The sequence below is a fragment of the Labeo rohita genome, unplaced genomic scaffold, assembly GCF_022985175.1.
Source record: "Labeo rohita strain BAU-BD-2019 unplaced genomic scaffold, IGBB_LRoh.1.0 scaffold_789, whole genome shotgun sequence".
NCBI classification, from domain to species: domain Eukaryota; kingdom Metazoa; phylum Chordata; class Actinopteri; order Cypriniformes; family Cyprinidae; genus Labeo; species Labeo rohita.
In genome coordinates this window covers 5,262-30,963 of record NW_026129732.1, presented here as the reverse complement: position 1 = coordinate 30,963, position 25,702 = coordinate 5,262, and the positions used below count along the sequence as shown (strand labels likewise).

General features: G+C 34.6%; 1 protein-coding gene across 1 annotated transcript; it reads right to left on the bottom strand.

Moving 5' to 3' along the window:
* Nucleotides 1–2,144: 2,144 nt before the first annotated feature.
* On the bottom strand, nt 2,145–25,702 carry LOC127161957 (deoxynucleoside triphosphate triphosphohydrolase SAMHD1-like). The gene is made up of 17 exons (XM_051104733.1): nt 25,597–25,702; nt 25,177–25,342; nt 24,906–24,964; nt 21,775–21,935; nt 21,068–21,204; nt 20,510–20,575; nt 19,409–19,422; nt 18,808–18,942; nt 18,621–18,721; nt 15,812–15,938; nt 13,679–13,770; nt 13,419–13,570; nt 13,006–13,157; nt 9,089–9,169; nt 8,897–9,001; nt 3,732–3,851; nt 2,145–3,562 (listed from the first exon to the last, which is right to left on the bottom strand). The coding sequence occupies exons 1-17, from the start codon at nt 25,690–25,692 to the stop codon at nt 2,831–2,833; spliced, it is 2,496 nt and encodes an 831-aa protein (XP_050960690.1). The 5' UTR covers nt 25,693–25,702; the 3' UTR covers nt 2,145–2,830.

Here is a 25,702-nt window from a genome sequence, read left to right as displayed (position 1 = left end):
AAAGCAAAAGCTTAACACAATGCATGTAACGGACTAAAGTTTTTTTGTACACACGTGAAAGGATATTTAGGCAGCTTCTCTATCCACCTTATTTTTCAATGTGGAAGTAATCTGTTTTCTGGTAATGTGTGAGAATTCCGGTTCATAATCCACCATAGGGAAATAACGAGAAGAATAACAAAGTGCAGTAAATGGTAAAACAGTTTGAACTACAAATCATTGTGTTCTTAATTAAGATAATACATTAAAATAATATAGTAAGACACATAAGTTGGCACTATCAAACAGCAAAACGAGCTGTTTTGTACAGCTAAAAACAGCTAGAAGTGGATGAGACCGGAAACCAGACATTAAATTTACACTTCCGTGCCCTCTCTTACTGGAAATAAAGGTGGATAAAGTTTCCAGTGATTTCTAAGAAATCTCTGTGTCCTAATAGGCTATGTATCATTACATGGCCATGAGTCACTATTCAGTTCCTTTGTCTTTAGTCAGAGGATGTGTACAAGTCAAGACATAAGTATTTTTCCATGACTGCTTTATAAAGGAATTTGTCAGTTAAGACTAATGCTACTTTTTGTTTCTTCATTTTCAGTAAAAGAAAATATATATTGTCATTTAACTTTGAAGAAGATTCTGAACACACAGCACAACAAACATCTACTTAATTTCAGGCCAAAATCAGCCTTAAAGGAGAAGTCCACTTCCAGAACAATAATTCACAAATAATTTACTCACCCCCTTGTCATCCAAGGTGTTCATGTCTTTCTGTCTTCGTGAAGAAATAATGAAAACATTTCAGGATTTTTCTTTATATAATGGACTTCATTGGTGCCCCCCGATTTTGAATTTCCAAAATGTAGTTTAAATGCAGCTTCAAAGGACTCTGAACGATCCCAGCAGAGGAAGAAGGGTCTTATCTAGCGAAACGATCGGCCATTTTTTTTTTCAGAAACAAATTTTTTATACTTTTTAAGCACAAAAGCTCATGTAGCACAGGCTCTGGGATGCATTTACGACGCTACCTAATATTGAATCACGTTGAAAGGTCATGCGGAACAAAAGCGGAAATACAGACCCAGTGTTTACAAAGTGAAAGCGTAAAAGACAAAAGCGCAAAAGAAAGTGTTTACAAACAAAAAGGTACAACGATGTCCTCCTCTCAAGTTGTAGGAGAAAATAAGATGGAGTTTTTCGCCATACTCAGTACACAGATGATGAACTTACGCAATTAATTCATTATTTACCTGGTCTTTAGTCTATGATTAGCTCACCTCACCTCTTATCTGACAAGTTTTTAGGTTTGAGTCAATCGTTCATCACATGACAGCCCCATAAGATGAACGAATGACTCAAAAATCCCAAAGACTTGAAACAGGTGAACTATTTCCAGTACAGAACCTAATAGGATGTTGCGCATGTGCAACGAATCACTCCCAGAGACGACTCATTCTTCCTGAGTCGCATTAAAGATTAATTCAAAATGAAAGAATCGTTCAACGACCCATTACTAATTCTTTCATTGTGTATGTGCAGCTTTTGAAGCTGCATTTAAACTACATTTTGGAAGTTCAAAATCAGGGCACCAATGAAGTCCATTATGAGAAAAGTCCTGAAATGTTTTCCTCAAAAAAGGAAAGGGGGGTGAGTACATTATTTGTGAATTGTTGTTCTGGAAGGGGACTTCTCCTTTAAATGTATGTAATCAAACATCTGTAAAACAGAAGAGTTCTACATTAAAACAGTACAACTCCAGCTCATAAGAGGATGAACAAGTTTACCAATATACCCTGTCATTAAACACTTTCCTATGTGTAATAAATGAATAATTTCTGTCTGTCTCATTGAAACATTCTATTTAGTGATTCATTAATCACAAACACATCTATGAAACAGAGGAACTGATAATAAAAATAAAATCAACATTTATTAGGCAAGAAATGAATAATTGTTTCATCGTTGTTGATGTCATTCAGTTTATTTTTGTCAGTTTTTTTGAATAACAAACTGAAAAGCATTACATTTTTTATCACCCATGTTTTTCCAGAAATCACACAAGAAACACGTAACTGAACTCCTGCATCCTAAAAGGTAAAAAAAAATTATATGTAGAAAGACATGAATTCTCTAAAAATGTTTAACTCCCCAAAATATCTCACAAGACCTGTAACCAGATGTCTGCCCTACACACACAACCAAAGAAATTACAAAAAAAGATCCATCAGTTACCTATATTTACCCAAACAAACCTGTCCTAGTACACAACCCTTCACCATCACCTGCTGTTAACTAGTGCCTATAATTACCCAACATCCAAAACCACAAAATTAATATTAATAATTAATAATAATAACAAGCATATAAATAGTTTCTCAAACACTAACATAAATCAGCTATTAGGCCCAAATATATGTCTACTGTATTTGTAATGAAATAAAATCAACTTTCATCACTGATTTTTTTATCAGCAGCATCTGCCACAAGATGTATTCACAGAATGAGCACTTGGCCACATGTGTCTTCAGTAGCTGTCAATCAGATGTAATCATTTAATCCTGATGTTACTCATTTGCTAGTGTCTTTGGATAAAAGCACCTGCTTAATCAAATTAACTGCATGATATGCAAATTAATTAATCAAATTATTCCCAATTCAGCGCATATATTAACATTTAAAGTGAAAACCATTCAAATTAAAACGTAAAAGTAATAACATGATTGTTAAAGCAGTGCAAATCACTAAATAGACTATTAAAGTAATGCTTTGAATAGACACCCCTACTTTAACGATTAAACGAGGGCAACAGATGGATGGAGTTAGAGGTCAGATTTTATTCTGTCACACGTTTAACAGAGTGAGAAGGAGCAGTGCGGTCACTGGCGCTCCATGCCTCAGGATTGGGATACTCCCCCACCTGCAGTTGCCAACGGGGTTCAGCATAGTCAGAACCCGCATAGACCTCCCAGACACCACTTAGCACCTTACAGGAGCGAACCTCATTTATACCACAGCCATGCAGTGAACGGCAGTCAACTGTTGTCTCAAAGACTGGCCCTTCAAAGTTCACATTTTCATAGAGGAGGATCTTAAATGGCACACATTCAAGAGACTGAGCAGGAGCCCTAAGACTGCGATACTCTCCCTCCTTCAGTAGGTAATGTTCTCCACTGTAGTCGGGATCATTATAGAGCTTCCAGACACCACTGTCCACCTTACAGGAGCGGATCTCTTTTATATCAAACTGTTTCTCTACGGAAGGACATTCAACTGTTGTCACACAGACTGGGCCTTCAAAATTATTCTCTTTGTAAAGGCGGATATTAAATGATGTCACATGTTTAATAGACAGAACAGGAGTGGTACAGTTGTCAGCACCCCATGTGAGACACTCCCCCTGATTCAGCTGGACATAAGGGTCAGTGTATTTACACCCTTTACAGAGCTCCCAGACGCCTCGGATTACATTACAGGAGCGGACCTCTGTTATACCGCAGTCGTCTAATGAGGGACAGTCTCCTGTGATCACACGCTTGGTGCCTTTAAACTCAAGTTCGATTTCACACTTGAAGAAAGAGAGAGAAAAGAGAGAGGGTGAGATAAAAATAGTTATTAATAATAATAATCAGTAATGTACAATCATCAGAAATCCATGACTCGTTATACAGTGTTTTTTGACTTGTTTGTGTGTCACACCACACTATAATATACTACAACAAATCATAAACACCCACCATGCCACAGCACCACCAATCAAAGCACGTCTTAGCATCCTTCTCCTCCTCGTCAGAGTTTTTTGTGTAGTAAACCCGACCAACATATTCAGTAAACTCCCCCGGCAGTAGACTGGATACCTGCGATACACATGAAATCAAACATAATATGTTGATCAGTAATTACAGATCTAGGATGCATGCTTTTGATTTACCCATATTGAATTTTTTTTTTTTTTTTGTATAATCTGTATACCTGTGGCCTCCATAATTCTTAAATGGAAGCCATTTGGAATGACCAGGGCCCATATTAACAAAACATTTAATCTTATTTTTTCTTATCTAAGAGTTCTCCTCAATAGCAGTAAAAGTTTAAGAGTTTTCTCTTAAAACCTATTCACAAAGCTGCTGAGACAAATTTTTACTAAGGAATAGAGAGAATGTCTAAGCTGAGAGTAAGAGCTGAGTCGACCTCGTTACTATGGATGATGTCAGCATGATTACTAACTATGCACACAGTGATTGGCTGATAGGGGAGGGGTCTCTGTCAGTGATTTATTCATAGAAATATTGTAGAGTATAAAAATGTTGCCACATTCAACTAAAGGTTTTAAAATGCAGGCTAAGTGTCACTAATTAAACAAGTATATGTTCAGCCAATTGTCAGCCTCTTACAAGTGTGCTTCTCACAAACAATTAGCGGATATGCATTTAGACACCCATTTAATTAACAGAATCGAATAATCATGGCTGATAGTAAGACATGCAAATGTAAAAGAAAACTAAACTGCACACAAGAACAGCTGTTACTTATTGCCCAACTTGTTAATAAAAACAATCATAATATATATAATCAAAGAAAAAGTTTAGAGTTGGGATAACCTCCAAAACCAAAAAAGTTGTGCGGGAAAACTTATGTGTGCAAATAAATGTGGCGTGTTTCTAAAATGTTTACGTTCTGAGGCAGACTGCCAGCAAAAGCCATTTCAGCCCTGCTAAAATAATAATAATAATAATAATAATAATAGAAACCACCACAGAATGTTTAATGTATGAATTATAACTGGTTATTATGGGAAATGTACTGGTTTTAATGGTAGCTGTAATGATGCCTGTTGGCCTCTACTCGTAAATGGTCACTTTCTATATGACAAGTTCTACAAGTCATAATACCCCTGCGATTAAGATGATACCTTTAAAAGCTCATTATCATCAAATGTTTCCAAAATGTTTATGATCCAAGGCAGGTTGCTGGCAAAAGGCATTTTAAGAAAGTTTAAATTTGGGATTTTGGGATTTTAAATTAGTGATTTGGTCTTAGTGACTTAGGAGTCCTCTTCACTACTCCTAACATTTCACAGCTGTAGGAGCTAGTTTTAGCTCTCAGATGCTTTGTGAAATACTCTTAGAGCAAAAATGTAGGAGCCCTAAATTTAGAACTGATGTGCCCCTTATTTTTAAGATTTTCTCCTAAATTGGCAAGCTATGAGCTACTTTTCGCCTTAAGATGTTTTATGAATACAGAACCTGGACTCTTCCTAGTGCTGACCACTGGCTAGGGCAAGCAACTGATGCTTTAGTAAGAGAGATGATGACCAAGGACCTGACTGTTACTCTGGTTGGACTTAATGCTGTCAGTCACAAAGGTGCTTTAATTAAGTAACTTTGGTGTCTGAATATTTCAGTGTCGTATATACTATGACATCTTGTAGTATAAATAGTGTGAGTAGTGTGTTCACACTGAAAATTTCAACAAGAAAATACCTGGATGATGCACCTAAATAACCGAAAAATAAAAAGTGTGGAAAGTTGGACACTTCATGCACTCAAATGTCAGGGGTTTTGAGACTCTGATAATGGACCTTTATCTCACTTCCTATATCCAGTAAAAGAAGCAGTGTATCCCTATTTCCGGTCCCATCACAACGCAAAGGAAAACTAATGGGAGAATCCTCTCTTTCCTTTCTTTCGCAGGTGTTACTGCAGTGTGTTTGGCTGCTTTTATTCTAAGCAATGACACACTGCCTCAGTTTTCATGATTTCCTGACACAACATGGATGATATGCGTGGGATGAATTAAGGTCCTTCTAAAATATTACATGGGAGCACGTTCACGTGGAGTATGCGTTTCAAAACTGAGGATGTTTAGGCCTACATCTCATATGACCTGCTGAAATGTTCCTATTAATATATTTCTCTTCCAAATGTGCATTCTGAATAATAAATAAATTAACCTGCTGCAGTCAATTTCCTCTTCTCATTAACAGTGTTTTTCTCATTATATTTTATACCTGTTCACATTAAAATACATTGTAAACAAACACCCTTACAAAATTAACCATGGATTTACTATAGTAAATGTAATAACCATTTATTTTTGATTTCCATTTTTATTGCCATTGTTTTACTACACATACCATGGTTCATTTTCGTAAGAGCGGTATTAAAATACATGAATGAATGTGCAGGCGTTGCCTTAAAGAAATAACAATGTTGAACATTTTAGCTAATTAATCTTAAACAGTATAATGCGTTGACAGCGTGATTTGAGTATGAATTAAGAATTTAGGCATAAACATGTGAATTACATACAGTCCAATGTCTGTGAATGAAAAATGACAGAATAAAGAATAAAACGTAATACAAATGAATAAATATGTTGATTCTGATTTTATTCCTCATGTCTCACACACACCGGAGCACTGATGCAGTGTGGTGATATCACGCATGTTTATGAGCCATGCGTTTCTCAGGTCGGTACGTTGGATTAAACTAAAAGTTCCATTGTGCAGAATTCTGTGCACAGTAATCATCAGAATATTTCTCCGCCTGTCTCTGAAAATGTCCGGATTTTGAAATCATCCTGCAGATGCTCATTTTAACAGGCTTTTATTCAACTAGTGATTACAGCATATTGAAAAATATACATAACCGGAAGATTTGATACACTGCTTCGACAAGCACTTCCGGTGTTCAATTCCGGTGCAATAAAGGTCCATTAATGACAAAATAACCTTAAAATTCATACACTGCATGACTGAGTACATAGAGCAAAAGTACACTCAAAAAAATATTTCAGCCCTTAACGTAATTCAATTACGTACATCTTTTCCATGCATTTAGATTACATAGTTTTAATTTAAACAAATTAAGTAAACTTAATGTGATTCAAATTCATCAGTCTTACGTAAATGAAACAGGTAAAGTTGATGTAATATTTCCCAGTGTTAAACAAACCCTGCTCAGTGTTCATGTGTTTCCACACTACAGAGTGTTCAAGTAGCATTGACACAGTGTTGGAGTTAAGGAGATCATTATGTCATGATTGACCAATAATGATCAACACCTGCTGTTTACAAGCAGAATCACTGAAGGAAAGAGAAACACAAGAATCAGCCACAGCCAAAGATAAAATGAACTTAAATAAATTTAATAGACATTAAATCTCTGATTAAACAACTCCACAAACAACATTACAGTTTGACTTGATTTCTGTCATATATCCACAAATATTATTTGAGAACATCTAAACAGAGGTTTAGATGTTTTATTTATTTATTTTTTTTTAAGTTTCAATTGACCTCACCATCATGGCGATCAGGGTTTACTTTAGTTGGACTCTTAACTTTTGTTTTTTTTTTTGGCTTCTGTAATTGTGTGTATAAAGCACATCTATTACAGCAAAATAAAAAAGTCAAAAAAAAAAAAAAAGTCTGATTTGATACTTTTGGTAAAATTTTTTTGGTTGTGAAATCATTATTATCCAGTGGCCTGATGCACTGATCTCATGCGGTTAGTCTATTATTTTCATAATGTTTACAACAGGTGTATGAACAATTATGGATTATCTATTATAGTTTATCTTATACATTAAACTTTGAATCTACGGTATCCTTTTGACACACACAGACATCAAGAATCAGCATTTGAATCTCAACAATGGTGACATTCAACAGCTGCATGCTGGGTAACAGCAGATTATAAAACTCACCCATGACTCCCAGCAGCTGTTGAATGTCACCATTGTTGAGATTAATATGCTAATTCTTGATGTCTGTGTGTGTTTAAGTAACACTGGAGATCTTGAAGTAATAATAGTAACAGTTCATGCGACTACTGTAGATATCATGGAACTAAAAGGTGAACCACTGAACGATATCAGCAAATCAGGCCACTGGATGATGATTTATTAAATGTTCTTGGTTAATTATTATTGAAGGTGTACATCAATAATAATTAACCAAGAACATTTAATAAAACTACTTTTATCTTGTTGTTTGTTTGTTGCTATAACAAATGTGTTCTACAATCACAAATACAGCAACCAAAGAGAAAAAAAAACTAAACTAAGAAAGTCAAGGGTCCAGAGCCCAACTAAAGTAAACCTTGTTCACCATGATGGTGAGGTCAAATGAAAAGTTTTTTTTTAATAAAACATCTAAACCTCTGTTTAGATGTTCTCAAATAATATTAGTGGATATATGACAGAAATCAAGTCAAACTGTAATGTTGTTTGTGGAGTTGTTTAATCAGAGATTTAATGTCTTTATTTATTTAAGTTCATTTTCTCTTTGGCTGTGTCTGATTCTTGTGTTTCTCTTTCCTTCTGTGATTCTGCTTGTAAACAGCAGGTGTTGATCATTATTGGTCAATCATGACATAATGATCTCCTTAACTCCAACACTGTGTCAATGCTACTTGAACACTCTGTAGTGTGGAAACACATGAACACTGAGCAGGGTTTGTTTAACACTGGGAAATATTACATCAACTTTACCTGTTTCATTTACGTAAGACTGATGCATTTGAATCACATTAAGTTTAATTGATTTGTTTAAATTAAAACTATGTAATCTAAATGCATGGAACTTTCATATGTAATTGAATTACATAAAGTTTAAGTTTAGGCTGAAACATTTTTTTTTGAGTGATGATTTGGATATTTCTTGATTACCTGCTGTCAGTAATTTGTTTCAGTTAAAGTGTGAACTAGCTAATCCAAAATTAGTATACAAATTGATATACTTACAGCTATGACATCTATTACAGCTATTTTCCTGGCCATTTCAGTTTCTTTGTAATTCTAAATAACATTTTGTAAATAATTTAATAATAAATTAATTAATAGTAACTGCTGATGAATTTAGACATGCTAAATTCCATGAGCAGCACAGTGATGTGAGTACCTGATATTTCTTAATCGGGAAGGCTTTGCTGGGGTTCCTCTTGCTGTAGAAGTAGACATTGTCAATGGGGTTTTTGCCCTTCTGATTATAATCCAGTTGAATTGCCTGTGCAAGGGAAGATTTGCAATGTCACAGTGACTTAAAAGTGCTGAAGACATTAATATCCAAATTTGAGTTTTTAACATAACATACATCAACGCTGAAATCATTCTTATCCAAGAACACAGTTGGGTGAAGTTTGTTCCATTTGTCCACTGCTTCATTCCAGTCATTCTGTAGATTTGGGGATTAAATTAAATCAAATGAGAACAATTTGTCCACAAGAGCACTTGTGTTATGATCTGCAACTGCTGCTCAATAATAACAGAAAAAAAGGCACTGGTTTCTTTTAGCTATTCTATTATATTCTATTTGTTAATTGGTTGATTAATTGATTGGTTGATTGGTTGGTTGGCTGACTGATTGATTGATTGATTGATTGATTAAGGTCCGTGTAACGGTTTGCAGTTCTTTGTTCAATTTGCACCATCAAAATTGACCAGATAAAAATTGGCTTCAAACTTTCATTTTCCGTTTTTTTCAAATATCTTACAAATGAATAATTGTCTCTCTGTTTAATTTTCTAGTCTACAAGTTTATGTTGTGGCATCCGAATACGATTTTTGAACAAAACATAAAACATGACTCGTTATTCTGATTTTCCATTTTTTTTTTGCGTGTGTGTTTTGCGTACGGTTGTTCCGTACCATTACCGCCGGGGGAGGGGATGGGGGATTCGTTTACAGCCTGCAGCGGATCCAGAGCACTGCCGCTTTATGTATATGTTTATGTAGGCATCCCTGCCTCTGCTGTATTATTTTTATCCCTGGTGGGGATAAAAACATTCTGCGAACCTGCTTCTAAGTCCCGTTCTGAATCAACTGATTCGCGATCCGTTTGAAGCACTTCGAAACAGTAAATCATTTTGCGACGCGCGTGGTTTACTGATTCGGAGTTTCAAAAAGCTCCCTTGATACTGTGTTGTTTGCTCGCTTTATCTATACAATTTATTCGTTGTTTGAAATGAAATCATTACAATTAATAGGCCTAACTTACAATGCAATGTTTTTATTAAATTGTGATCACGTTACCTCATTACCTGATACTTGCCTAAAAAGACGGGTATACAATGTGCGTTGTTAACAGATTACACTAACAGTTTGGTCAACCTCCGCCTATGGAGAGAGAAAAAAGTTTTCAAAAGCATCCCCCCTCTCCCTTTTTCCACAAATCGCACCATATATATATATATATATATATATATTGAATGCGCACTGGCTCATAGGGACTCATGGGTCTCCATGGGAACCTAAATTAGCTTATACGTTATACAGAATGATGGTTTACTTGTTTATTTTCTTCATATATTTGTAAAAAAAAAAAAAAAAAAAAAAAAAAAAAAAAAATTAAACATAACGGGTTTTTTTTATGTTTAGGGGTATGGTTAAGGTAAGGGGACAGAATATACAGTCATGTATACACAGCCGTCTAATCCAGGCCACAGCCTTTCAGAGTTTAGTTACACCCCTGCTCCAACACACTGTAGTTTTCAAATAATATTCTGATTCATAACTGAATCAGGTGTTATTTGAAATTTTACTTTGTTTCTGTGCTGCATCCTCAGAGCAAGTGCTAAGCCCTTTTAGTCCCTCCACCCACGCAATTTCATGCCGAATAGAATACCTTCACAGGCCTTATAAATGACACCTGTGCTCACATTTGTTCCCCTTTGTTAAACCATTAGAGGACTGTGATCTCTACTTCTTATCCGATATTTTGTGTGTGTAATTGCCAATGCAAGTGCCTTATGTTCTATTAATTCACTTCTCATTTTTATGTCATGATACATTTTATGAAAGAAGAAGCTAGCAATCTGCGTTGATTCAAACGACTGGGCGTAGACACACTTCATACAAGAAGGCAAGAAGATGGATGAGTTGCATCGTGAATCATTTGATTCAAACGGGATTTTAAAGCGCGTATCGCGAATCATTTGATTCAAACAGGACTTTAAAGCGCGTATCGCGAATCATTTGGTTCAAAACTGGACTTTAAAGCGCGTATCGCGAATCATTTGATTCAAACAGGACTAGTATCGCGAATCATTTGATTCAAACAGGACTTTAAAGCGCGTATCGCGAATCATTTGATTTAAACGGGACTTTAAAGCGCGTATTGCAAATAATTTGATTCAAACGGGACTTTAAAGCGCGTATCGCGAATCATTTGATTCAAACAGGACTTTAAAGCGCGTATCGCGAATCATTTGATTTAAACGGGACTTTAAAGCGCGTATCGCGAATCATTTGATTCAAACGGGACTTTAAAGCGCGTATCGCGAATCATTTGATTCAAACGGGACTTTAAAGCGCGTATTGCGAATCATTTGATTCAAAACGGGACTTTAAAGCGCCTATCGCGAATCATTTGATTTAAACGGGACTTTAAAGCGCGTATCGCGAATCATTTGATTCAAACGGGACTTTAAAGCGCGTGTCGCGAATCATTTGATTCAAAACGGGACTTTAAAGCGCATATCGCGAATCATTTGATTCAAACAGGACTTTAAAGCGCGTATCGCGAATCATTTGATTCAAAACTGGACTTTAAAGCGCGTATCGCGAATCATTTGATTTAAACGGGACTTTAAAGCGCGTATTGCGAATAATTTGTTTTAGATCGGGACTTAGAAGCAGGTTCGCAGGATGTTTTTATCCCCACCAGGGCAGGGATGCTGCAGGGATCGCGCCCTGCTTATACATAAAGCTGCAGCGCTCTGGATCCGCTGCAGGCTGTAAACGAATCCCCCATCCCCTCCCCCGGCGGTAATGGTACGGACCAACCTTAAGCAAAACACACACACACACACACACAAACAAAACAAAAAAACAAAAACAAAGGAAAATCAGAATAACGAATCATGTTTTGTTCAAAAATCGTATTCGGATGCCACAACCTAAACTTGTAGACTAGAAAATTAAACAGAGAGACAATTATTCTTTTGTGAGGTATTTGAAAAAAACGGAAAATGAAAGTTTGAAGCCAATTTTTATCTGGTTAATTTTGATGGTGCAAATTGAACAAAGAACTGCAAACCGTTACACGGACCGATTAAACTTCATAGTTCCATTGACTGTTTGACTTGAAGAAAAAGCAGATCTGAAACTGATGATAAAAATAAATATGAAATTGATCACAGTGATTTGAAACTTGAATGCAATTAAACATTCAAACTGCTTTAGACATGCAGTTCAAGCAATAAATATATAAATAAATACATACATACATAAAATCAACATCTACCAGTCACTAGAACCTGTAATTAATACAATAAATCACAGGGTGCCAAACAAAAACTTTAAAATTAAAGTCATTTTTTTTATATATATATATAAATAAACTAACAACTGTTAATTTACAGCATAATGACTGGCAGAAGCAGCTTCTGTAAATAAAGTTATTAATTTCTCTTTGTAATCTCTGAAATTTTATACAAATTTTGTATGAAAGAAATAAAGTCAGACTAGATGCTGAAATCTAGAGAGATCTGTTAGTATTTCATGTTCTGTTGCTGTCAGTCATGTGATTTTTAATTAATTAATTTATTAGTTAATGAGTTAATTTTACAGTGAATTTGTTTGTTTGTAATAATTTAGGAAATGCCTGTAAATTAACAGTGTTGTTAACTTATTTATATAAAGACATTTGACTTTAATTTGAAGGTTTTTGTTTGGCACCCTGTGCTGCCAGTCATTTGACTGTTATTTTAAGCCATTATTTGACTGTTAATTTATTCTAAATTAAGATATTTATGCAGCTTTTATAAAATGCCTTTGAAGAAAATGTTACAGGTGTGAATCTTGAGACAGAACAATGGCACATATTTTAATGTTACATTTTATTTGACATATTTTAAGATATGTCAGAGTAAGATATTTATGTCAGAGTAAGACTTAAGCCTTATCTGTGAAACCGGGGGTTTATTCAATATGAGGGTCATATTACAATAATGCCAGTGATTTGTGATGTGTTCAAAATCTGTAAATAAACTGTAAAATGTCCTCTTTTACCTGCAAGAGCAGTTTGTCTTTGAGCATATTTTGTGATATTCTGGTCTCTCCCACACACTTTGGCAGGCATCTCTTCACAACATCCTGAAGTTTCGTCCGGGCATCTTTCAGCTCGTCATCAGTGGAGTACAAGATCTCCTCAAAGATGTGATCTGATAGAATGAGAACATTTGCAGCTGAAATGTATTAATCTTATGTAGCCCCGCCCCTTTTTAGCCCAGTGTTTGCTGTTTTCTATCTTTCGTTTGTATTTCCACAATAAGGTCTATAAATACAAATAAAAGTCTTCTCTGGTCAAATGAAAACAACTAAGTAGAAAGTATAACAATAATATACCATAGATTATGAAGATGCCTTGAACCACCCTTAATTTAATTTAATCCTTTACAGTCCTACCCATGCTTTCAACTGACCGGTCAGTTTGGTGAACTTTTCCAACATGTTTGTTCTTGTGGTCTCATCAACTTCTTTGGTGTCTTTACGTGTCTTAATCACACTTATGGATTCAACAGCTTGTGAGAGCTTTGTGGACTTGTCTTTCGCTGCTGATAGGGCTTCTGAGATTCTAATGAATAAATCAAAAAAGTATTAGCCAAATAAACAACTTAAGCAACACTGAACTAGAATAAAACAACAATATTTAAAAAATGGAGTACAATCAATATAAACATACTTCTCTTCGATGATGTTGACTATCTTGTGCTGGTAGGCCTGAAGATACAGAGTATATCTGGTGTGAAACATGTCATAAACACTGTCAGCCACCTGTGAAAGACAGAGAGAGTGATGAATTAGAGAAAAGACTGACTATGTCTATATATTAGTGAGCTAATAACAAAACACTGACCACTAGTAATCATATCACCAAAAATGCATCATAATATCAGGCGGAAGCAGAGCCATAAACAGTAAAATTTTGCTTATGCAATACTGAATGACACACGACTGATTAGATGAACTGGACCTTTAATTTATTTTATTTTCAGCAAAGCCACATCTAACAGGGTACATTAACTACATCACTGGGTTGTCATAAGTTGTTAACATTAAAATTTAGTTTTCATTTTCTACAATCATTTCTTAATATTTTACAGGTGATAATCAAACAGAACAGTATAAATAAAGTCAACCTTCTGTGGTATGGGTAACCAATGAACTTAGTAATACAGGTCCTTCTCAAAAAATTACAATATTGTGATAAAGTTCATTATTTTCTGTAATGTACTGATAAACATTAGACTTTCATATATTTTAGATTCATTACACACAACTGAAGTAGTTCAAGCTTTTTATTGTTTTAATTTTGATGATTTTGGCATACAGCTCATGAAAACCCAAAATTCCTATCTCAAAAAATTAGTATATCATGAAAAGGTTCTCTAAACGAGCTATTAACCTAATCATCTGAATCAACTAATTAACTCTAAACACCTGCAAAAGATTTCTGAGGCTTTTAAAAACTCCCAGCCTGGTTCATTAGTCAAAACCGCAATCATGGGTAAGACTGCCGACCTGACTGCTGTCCAGAAGGCCATCATTGACACCCTCAAGCAAGAGGGTAAGACACAGAAAGAAATTTCTGAACGAATAGGCTGTTCCCAGAGTGCTGTATCAAGGCACCTCAGTGGGAAGTCTGTGGGAAGGAAAAAGTGTGGCAGAAAATGCTGCACAACGAGAAGAGGTGACCGGACCCTGAGGAAGATTGTGGAGAAGGACCGATTCCAGACCTTGGGGGACCTGCGGAAGCAGTGGACTGAGTCTGGAGTAGAAACATCCAGAGCCACCGTGTACAGGCATGTGCAGGAAATGGGCTACAGGTGCCGCATTCCCCAGGTCAAGCCACTTTTGAACCAGAAACAGCGGCAGAAGCGCCTGACCAGGGCTACAGAGAAGCAGCACTGGACTGTTGCTCAGTGGTCCAAAGTACTTTTTTCGGATGAAAGCAAATTTTGCATGTCATTCGGAAATCAAGGTGCCAGAGTCTGGAGGAAGACTGGGGAGAGGGAAATGCCAAAATGCCTGAAGTCCAGTGTCAAGTACCCACAGTCAGTGATGGTCTGGGGTGCCATGTCAGCTGCTGGTGTTGGTCCACTGTGTTTTATCAAGGGCAGGGTCAATGCAGCTAGCTATCAGGAGATTTTGGAGCACTTCATGCTTCCATCTGCTGAAAAGCTTTATGGAGATGAAGATTTAATTTTTCAGCACGACCTGGCACCTGCTCACAGTGCCAAAACCACTGGTAAATGGTTTACTGACCATGGTATTACTGTGCTCAATTGGCCTGCCAACTCTCCTGACCTGAACCCCATAGAGAATCTGTGGGATATTGTGAAGAGAAAGTTGAGAGACGCAAGACCCAACACTCTGGATGAGCTTAAGGCCGCTATCGAAGCATCCTGGGCCTCCATAACACCTCAGCAGTGCCACAGGCTGATTGCCTCCATGCCACGCCGCATTGAAGCAGTCATTTCTGCAAAAGGATTCCTGACCAAGTATTGAGTGCATAACTGAACATAATTATTTGAAGGTTGACTTTTTTTGTATTAAAAACACTTTTCTTTTATTGGTCGGATGAAATATACTAATCTTTTGAGATAGGAATTTTGGGTTTTCATGAGCTGTATGCCAAAATCATCAATATTAAAACAATAAAAGGCTTGAACTACTTCAGTTGTGTGTAATGAATCTAAAATATATGAAAGTCTAATGTTTATCAGTACATTACAGAAAATAATGAACTTTATCACAATATGCTATTTTTTTGAGAAGGACCTGTATATTGTAAGTGCTCTTGTGTATGAGGCACCTTGTCTCTGAAGCAGATGTGATTTCTCCCATTCTCTTCATCTCTCCTTTTCACTTCACACACTCGTGCAGATTTCAGCATGCGCTGATGGTCAAAGCTGTTTGAGATCCCGAGATAATGGCAGTCTCTGAAAGAGAGGACAGAAAGATATATTCACTATATCAAAGGAAAGTAAAAAAGGGAAAGCACAGCACCAGTGGGCAGCCAATGCTGCGGCACCCAGGGAGCAGTTGGTGGTTTTAAAGGGGTCATCAGATGCCCATTTTCCACAAGTTAATATGATTCTTTAGGGTCTTAATGAAAAGTCTCTAATATACTTTGATTAAAAATTCTCAATGGTTTTGTAAAACAACACCCCTTTACCTTGTCAAAATGAGCTCTGCAAAAATCATAAGAGGTTGTTCCTTATAAGGAAAGGCAATTGCAAAGATTCATAAAAACAAAACAAAACAAAACAAAACAAAAAACACTTATACTCACTTCTGCTGTAAGTAAAGCTGCACTGTAAAAAAAAAAAAAAAATAAACGTAATAAAACAGTGAAATGCATGGCAGCACAGGGTGCCAACCACTTACCATTAATGGAAATAATGGTTAAAGACCATTCAACAGTCAATGACTGGCAGAAGCAGCTTACAAACAAAAACTGTAAAATGTCCGACATTTTCTTGATTTTTTTTTTTTTTTTCAAAGTTGTTATTTCGTAGGTATTTACTGAAATATTATCATGAAACAGTCTTTGTGACATTGAAGTGCTTTTTTTTTTTTTTTTTTTTTTTTTTTTTTTTGCAGTTAACCAGTAGCAGGACCTTAGTGATCGGTGCATCTGCAACTCAACAGTTACAGCCTTTAAATAAAATGACATACATCACAACATAAATATTTCTGTCTTCTCCTGGACTAAATGACATGCTCTACTCTTCAGCACAATGGTAACCCACAAAACAAAATATGTTGATGTTTAATTTAAATGAATAAAGTTAAAAGCATGAAAACCAATCCCGCTTTACAATTATGAAAGTTTGTATGTCATTTTGAAGACACTGTTTAGACAAGTCACAGACATCCAGAATCTGGATATGAATCTCAACAAGGGTGACAATCAACAAAATACTCATATTAGCCCTGAACATAACAAAACAAGCTTTTTGTTGAATGTCACCATCATTGAGATTCAAGTTCATTCTTGATGTCTGTGTACATCAAAAAGTCTCCATTCAAAAAAAAAAAAAAAAAACTTTGATTGTTGTTTTCTCACAAGACCACTGTAAACAAAAAAGAAAAAGTGCAAAGTTTAAGGCTAATGTCTGCAACAATAATACTCGACATATGCTCAGTGAGCAAAACTATTACTAATGATTAAATCATCAACAAATAAACAAACTTATTTGATAAGGTTTTTTGCAATAACATATTTACCTTAAAAACACATAGTCACAGCAAACAGAGAAAACCTGATGTTATAAAGTCAAGGGTCAAGAGCCCAACTAAAGCAAATGCTTATCTCCACAATGGTGACTTCAAACTTTATTAATTTCAATAAAACATCAACATCTAAACCTCTGTTAATTCTCAATAAGTTTTGTATGAAAGAAATAAAGTCAGACTACATGCATTCATTCAGCTAATTCATTAGTTGATTCATTCATTCATTCACTGAGTTAATTTCAGAGTGAAGGTGTTTGTTTGTAATAATTTAGGAAATGCCTGTAAATTAACAGTGTTGTCAGCTTATTTATATAAAGATATTTGACTTTAATTTTCAGGTTTTTCTTTGGCACCCTGTGCTGCCAGTCATTTGACCATTTTTTTTTTTTTTTTTTTTGCCTTTTGTTTTACAGTCAAGGTGCTTGATCATTAAATTCAGAAAATAGCTGTAAAATAACAGTTTGTCAGCTTATTTAAATAAGGAGATTTTACTTTACTGCTAGTCATTTGACCGTTTTATCATCTAACAGATTTGTTATTGTATTAATTATAGATTTTTTTTTTTTAATTTTACATACATTTGTTTGTAATTTAAGAAAACAGAAAACATACTGTATAAAAATACAGCCGTTTTTCTGTATAAAGATTGTGAATTACTGTAATTTGTCATTAATGTCATAATACTCAAAATAACAGCCAAGTTTTTAATTTAGAGATAGTTTTACAGAGTTTTGACTGCAATTCAAAACAAAATAAAACAACCTGAAAAAAATCACAGTTATTTTCCATAAAATTACATTTTCTTTTTTTTTTTTTTTACAGTGTGGATCATGAATGATTTGTGTGAACATAGACGGATATGTAGATCAGGAGCCGCATTCCTTTCACAAACAAACGTAATCCACTGCATCTTCAGCAGCTCAGATGTCGGGAGTAAATGACGACCACTATGTTCATTATTACATCCAGCAACACAACACCTCAATCACTCAATCTGAGATATTCTTGTCTAACTTACATCCCTGCTCCGACATCGAAACAAGGAAAGTTACTGGACTGTTACAGCTGATCTGAGGTAAAACGCTCATGTCAATCAACTATTGTGGGAGCGGCCTCTGTGGGTGTGACGCCACACCGACAGGCATCTGAAAACAGCTTGATTTAAAAAAGGGGATATTAATTTTACAGATTAATTAAAAACCACTGCATGGATTTTTATCATTATAGGGTAGATTTGTACATACACTGACAACACACATTAATGTTCAAACAACATGACAAGTCAACTTAGCATCCGATGACCCCTTTAAGCCATGACTGCCCCCCAAACAAAGCACACACACTATTATAATGAGGCTCCCTTTAAAAGTTTACATTTTTACCGTGCAAAATAGTCCCATTTGCGCACATCTATGCCATTCCATTGATTTACCACAATCTCATACAGGAAAGACTTTTCCACAGTCCTGCCTTCTGCTGTCCACTAGAAGAATAAAAAATAAATGAATAAATAAATAAATAACTTCAATACTCAACAGAAACTTGGTGGGCAATAAAAGCGCAGTTTACAAGTTTTCCAGGTGAAGTGTCAACTCCCTTTATCAGCTCCCCAATAAAGATGACATCATCTTCCTTCAGCTCATTTTTCAGTTCTTCATTGTTCTTTACTATGTCCAGAAACAGCAAAACTGAGGCCTTCTCATGCTATACGAATAAAACATACAAACACAAATATATATGAATTGCTACACTGCCATAACTTTTAGAAATAAACAATGTAATCTGTATACTGCTATAAATACATAATTCTGTGTTAAGTTGGGCATCTACAGTAAATGATTATATTCAAACATTTTCAGAAAAAAAATGTTTTATTGAAGAAGAAATTCATATAGGTCTGGAAGGATAAAAAAAAATAAAATAATTATCATTTATTGCTTTAATGTAAGTGCTGTATCAAAAATGCAAATCGAAATTTGACAGATTTCTGCTTTGAAACGCTTCAGTACACTTGCTTCGTAGACCTGTGTTATGTGCACATAATGTTGTGACTGATTTTTGCTGGCTTGCTTCTTCCAACAGTACAATAATTGTACAGCATTCTGAGCTGTGAAATATGCATGCTAAATTTAAAACACAATTTGCATAGTATAAGAGTTTTATTGCTTACCTTCCACTGATCACCTAAGAAAACAAACAAACAAACAAGCAAAGTTTATTATATATGACGTTTCTTAAGATCTCTTAAAAAAAAAAAAAAAAAAAAAAAAAAAAAAAAAAGTTTAGTGTTTTAGTGTAAAGTTTTAGTAAGTTTAGTGTGTTTTTAAGCCATTTGGTTACAGGGACACAGGGGGTATAAACCGTATACATTTATGCAATTATACACATTTGTGTCCTCATAAACCATATATACTATACCAGAACACACAAAAACAAAACGTTATGCTGAGTTTTTGAAGTACTTTTTTTTTTAAACCTTTTATTTCATATAATGATTTAAAAAGTTCACTTTGTTTTTTATGAAATGCCATTACATGTATTTACTCATTTTCACAATAAAACTCTTTTTATTATAGTGAATTTTTAATATAGAAGCAGTTTACAGTAAATTGTAACCTGGAACACAAAACTAATACATGTACAGTAACAGACCATCACTCATGTTTTAATGTACTGTGCTTTTGCTACAATGTATTTAATCATAAATAAGGAGCTAAAAGACCATTTAAATCTCTCCTTGAATTGTCCATCTGCTAATGTGATTACTGTTGAGACAGAGTTATTCATGAAGGAATTAACTGTATATGAAGAGTTCAGATGCAAAACCCTCTAAAAGCCACCTTGGTCAAAAATGAGATAATGATACTGAGTGAATGCTCTCAACACATAGTATATGTCCATCAAATACTTTTATTTGAAACTCGCTAACTCCCAGCCTCAGCCCAATCAGAAAATCTGTACTTTAGAAACCAATAAATAGGAGCCTGATAAAAATGCTTATTTTAAAGAAAAACATCAGATGGACAGAGGCTTTTGCATCTGAACTCTTCATATATATATATATATATATATATATATATATATATATATATATATATATATATATGTGTGTAATATATGTATGTATAATATATATATATATATATATATATATATATATGTATATGCATACGTTTGAAAGGTAATAATGAAAAAGTTATAATAAAAGGTGTAATTGTTAGCTTGCACTTGACTGAATACCCATGGTCCCAGGAAAGCCAGAAACACTTACCACGATTTAATTCTAGGGCTTTAGGAAAGAACTTGTCCTTACACACATAAGAGAATGGCCCATGACCTTAAAGAAAAAAAAAATAAATAAATAAAAAAATAAAAATGTAACAGTAAAATATATTGCATGTTCCATTTTTTACACAAGAAATTTCATACTTTTTTCATTACACATGCATCACATCATTAGCTATAAAAAAATGTGTGAGGAAATCTTCAGTTAAAGAATACAAGTGTGAACCATCTTATGCCTACACACATTAAACACATTACTAACATACATTTTTAGCATACATTTTTTTTTTCATTTTCACCTTTATATCAAACAAACTTGTAACATCCCAATTATAACTTACTAAACCTCTTTAAATAAATTCAAAATCTGCAAATAAATCTAATTCCATTGTATAGTTTATATTTATTTGTTATGAATGTTGTATTTAATTTGGTTTACATTGTTCCCTGTTTTGAAGGATGTTCAGTGCAAAGAGAAATCACAGGTGTATAGATATTGAGAGACTTTTAATTCTGCTCAAGTGTGCTTGTTTCTGATTCTCACCTAAATTGTAGCACAGAGCTGCAATTTGGACACACAGGATGTCTTTCTTATTAATTAGCTCCTTCTCTTTCTTTTCAAACTCCTTCTGTTGTTTCTCTTGCAGAACTTCGGCCAGACGTCCTGCTAAATATGCCGCACTTACACAAACAGACAAGAAATCATTTTAAACAAAGCTTAGGATAAATCCAGCTTTTACATCATTTGATCAGTTGACTGATTCATTAGTTTAGAATCTGATTGAACTCCGTGGTGATGGACATTAGCACTAGGGACAAAAGGAAAACAATGTAAATTATGTATATTGCTTCTTGTAGCAATGCCTACAGTTAATTCTAATCAATATTATTAACAGCCTATGTTATAAGTGTTTTCACAGATCAGATGACTTATATTTAGGACTCAGCACGGCATAATTACTTCCAGCTGGTGTGCAAAGTATGCTCACCCCAAAAGCTAAAGTTGAATTTATTCAGGATGATTCACCACACTTGTATAGAAAATAGTAAAGTTTGTTCATAATACCTTGACAAGATGAGTTGTTAGAGAAACTGTATCTGCAATCATTGTATTATTGATTATCTATAAGGAGTCTGATGAGGTCCACATAACTGCAGAGTTTACAGTAGCCCTAAAAACTTCTAAGCCTTCACTCATTTGTACTGCATTAAAACGTTTTTGTTGGTGATGTTGCTGTTGTTTTACTTTACCCAAGTGAGTGTTCGAAGCGAGTGTGAGTGGCGCCCGGATACACCAGATATGTTCCTCCCAGTTGTTTGATGTGACGGAGTCTCTGAAACTCAGGAGTGTCAATGATCTTCACCAACAGATGTGGCAACTCAATTTGACCATAAATGGGGTCGTTGAAGATCTGCAGCATTGAATAGGGGCAAACATTATATTTTCATCTACTTTCTAAAGCTTCCAGAAACCGTGTCATCATCTGTCTAGTAACTTCACCAAGGCTGCAGGGTCTTCTTTAGCAAATTACACTGTAAAAAAGTGCACTGTAAAATAACAGTAATTTACTGGCAGCTGTGGTTGCCAGCATTATACTGTTATTTTAAAGCTCTCTACCGTTAATTTACAGCTCTTCATTTTTACAGTACGTTACCGTTATTATACCATGTGGTAACTCATTTTATTTTGGAAACCGATTGCTTCAAACCATTTGAGCTTTAAAAAAACTATTGTTTATATGTTGTTAGTACAGTGAACTTATTTAATTTGAGTCCACTAAGAAGAAATATTTCTTAATATAAACCCACAAACACTTAAAGTGTAATAAAGAAGCAATCGACTTTTACTCAAATCTTTATAGAATGTCATTAACTAACAAAAGCACAAATTTGTGTAATAAAGTGCTTAAAGAGTGCAATTCCACAATTACTGTCTTTAAATAAAGCAGCAAAACATCAGTGTTTGTGGCTCATCATTGCCTGAAGCACAAGCTCTACTCTCCAGCACAATGGAGACCCACAAAACTAAATTAAACTAACAGATCTCTCTTGTACAAAAACACATCAGTTAGACACAATCAAATATTTACTCTCCTTACCAGTTAATGACTTTGCATAATTGTTTTTCTATGAACATTCACTAATATTTTAGTGAAAATAACTTGATTTGCTCCGTAAATCTGACTGTTATGTTTAACAGTATATTACTGTTTTTTTCTTGAATTAACAGTAATCAACTGGCAGCTCGGTTGCCAGCATGTTACTGTTTTTCTACAGTGTGTTGCCGTAAATTAATTACAGTTTATTACTGTTAAATTACATTTCATGCTGTTTTTTTTTTCCATCGTACATCTTTAACCCTTTAAAACCCACAGCAAAATCCCCAGTTTTAAATGAACACTTATAATGTGTCAACACTACAGAGTGTTTGAGTAATACTGAATTAGTGCTGAAGTTAATGAGATAATTATATGATTGATCACGTTCTGATTGAGCATTAGTGATGAACACCAGCTGTTAACAAACAAAATCACTGAATGAAAGAATAACACAAGAACAACTGACTTCAGCCACAGCCTTAGATGACATCAACTGAAATAAAAGAAGACATTAAATCTCTCAAGATCTGATTAAACTCCTAAAACAGCATTAGTAGCTTCAATTATTACCACACTGACTTTATTTCTGTCAGACGTCTACAGAAGAGAGTTGCAGAGCTTAGATTTTTTTTTTTTTTCTTTTACTACCAAGGTGGAGATCAGTGTTTACTTTAGTTGGGCTGTTGAACCTTGACATTTTAAGGTTAATTTTAGTTTAGTTGTTGCAATTGTGAATGTTTACAACATGCTTGTTTTGACAAAAAAAAAAAAAAAAAAAAAAAAAAAATATATATATATATATATATATATATATATATATATATATATATAAATAAATAAATGACTACAAAGAAATCTGGAGTGGTTTATGGTTTGGTAATAACACATATTTTATCCAGTGTGTTGTCTTTTATTAAATATTGATGTGAAATGAAAACAAAAAAACAAAAAACTGGGTATGCAGATATAAAAAAGACCACTCATTTAAAAAAAAAAAAACAACTTCAGTATATTTTGGATACACACATCAAGAATCATCGTATGAATCTCAACAATGGTGAGAACAAGTCATGGGTGAGGTTTTGTAGTGTGCTGATACCCAGCATGCATTGCAGCATGAAGCTTTCGATTGTCACCATTGTTGAGATTCATATGCTGATTCTTCATGTCTCTATTTGAGTATAAATGCTACAGTAGTTTTAAATTTTAACTATTAAATTCTTCTTTTCTGGTTCCCACATTATCAAAAGATCTCATGCTGTAACACACTTGCTGGAAAAAAAAGCAACAACAAATAGACACACACTCAAAAATAAACTCTTAATGAGTCTCACAAGACTCAGAACCAGTTCAGTAGATGATGTTCATGCCCAACTAGACATAGCTGACATCAACTGACCAGCATTGCTGTAACTAATGCATCATAAAAACCCAGATACAGCAAATATATGTATGTTTTAATGTCAAGAGTCAGGAGCCCAATTAAAGCAAACACTGATCTCCACAATGGTATCGTCAAACAAAACAATAAAACATCATCATCTAAACATCTGTTCATTCTCAATAAGATCTTCTATAGACATCTGACAGAAATAAAATCAGTCTGGTTAGAAATGTGTGAAGTTGGTAAAGCTGTGTGTTGAGTTGTTTTAAATGTTCAGTTGATTTCATCTAAGGCTGTGGCTGAAGTCAGTTCTATAGTTCTTGTGTTTGTCTTGTTTCTCTTTCAATCAGTGATTCTGCTCATTAACAGCAGCTGTTCATCAGTGTCTGAAGTCACTCATTAGTTTTCATTATCTCTGTAAGGTGGACTATATTAGTAAACTCATGTAGGAAATAGTGAAAGAGGGTGTAGAGTTTGATTTTAAACACAGTCTCTGAGTGTCGATTTTGAACGCTGTTAATTCACGAAACATAGCAGCAGGCTACTTTTTTGAAAATGACAAATAATACCCAGAATGCACTGTTTTAATGGAAAACAGCATGTTACTGTCAAAATTTGGCCGTTTTTTTACAGCAATTTTTAACAGTGTAGTTACAGCTGTATCACATTTGTTTGTCACAATCCACACTGAGCTCAGACATTTAAATGCTTTATAAACACTTAACATTTTCTGCTCTAAAGTGAAAAATAAAATTAGGTGAAAACATCTTGATTGAACAATGTAGAGATGTTATGGCGCTACCATCAGCTAAACTTTACTGATAACACAATAGACAGAGTTCTTTTTTAGTTTTTTTCTTGTCTTTAATAGTCAGCTCTGTTTTATTTTTATTTGTTACCTTGCTTGAAGAAGCTTCATCGTTCCCCTCCCCTTCTTCTTCAAAATCATCTTCTTCACCTACGAAAAGGAAAATGACAATAGTCACATAATAATAATAATAATAATAATAATAATAATAATAATAATAATAAGTATATATATATAGATAGATAGATAGATAGATAGTAAAAAAAAGTATATAAGTAAAAATGTATACAATACACCTTACAAACTAACATTAATAAAGATGCACATAAATGCAAATATAGCAGCACAATTTCCAAAATTACCTGAATCAGTCCCAAAATCAATGAATTTGTTTTTTTCATCTCTGCACCACTCATGAAAGCACTCTTCAGCTTTCTGCTGGACCTCCCCGTGATACTCCTGATTCTCTGGATCATAATAGACCCTCAAAAGAAATTCGTGAAACTTCTCTGGCTTGAGACTGGACACCTGCAGGGAGAAGGGAAACCAAACACAACCTGTTAACCTTTCTCAAGCCAGGAATTTTTACTTACCCAGTGATAAACTCTATATATGGTCACACCACAAACTACAGCAATCTGAAAAGCATGATGAGCATCCATCCATCCATCATTTATTTATTTATTTCAGTAACAACTTAATTAAACAGACAATCTAATGTTCAAGAGAATCATAATCATAGTTCAGTATGATAAATGTTTGGGCTAAGTCAGATTTCTTACCTGGTACTTCTCCATCTTGAAGGCTGTCTGCAGGTCATTCTTGCTGTAGAAATGAACATTATCAATGGGCTCATTACCCACTTCACCAAAACCCATGTCAAGAACC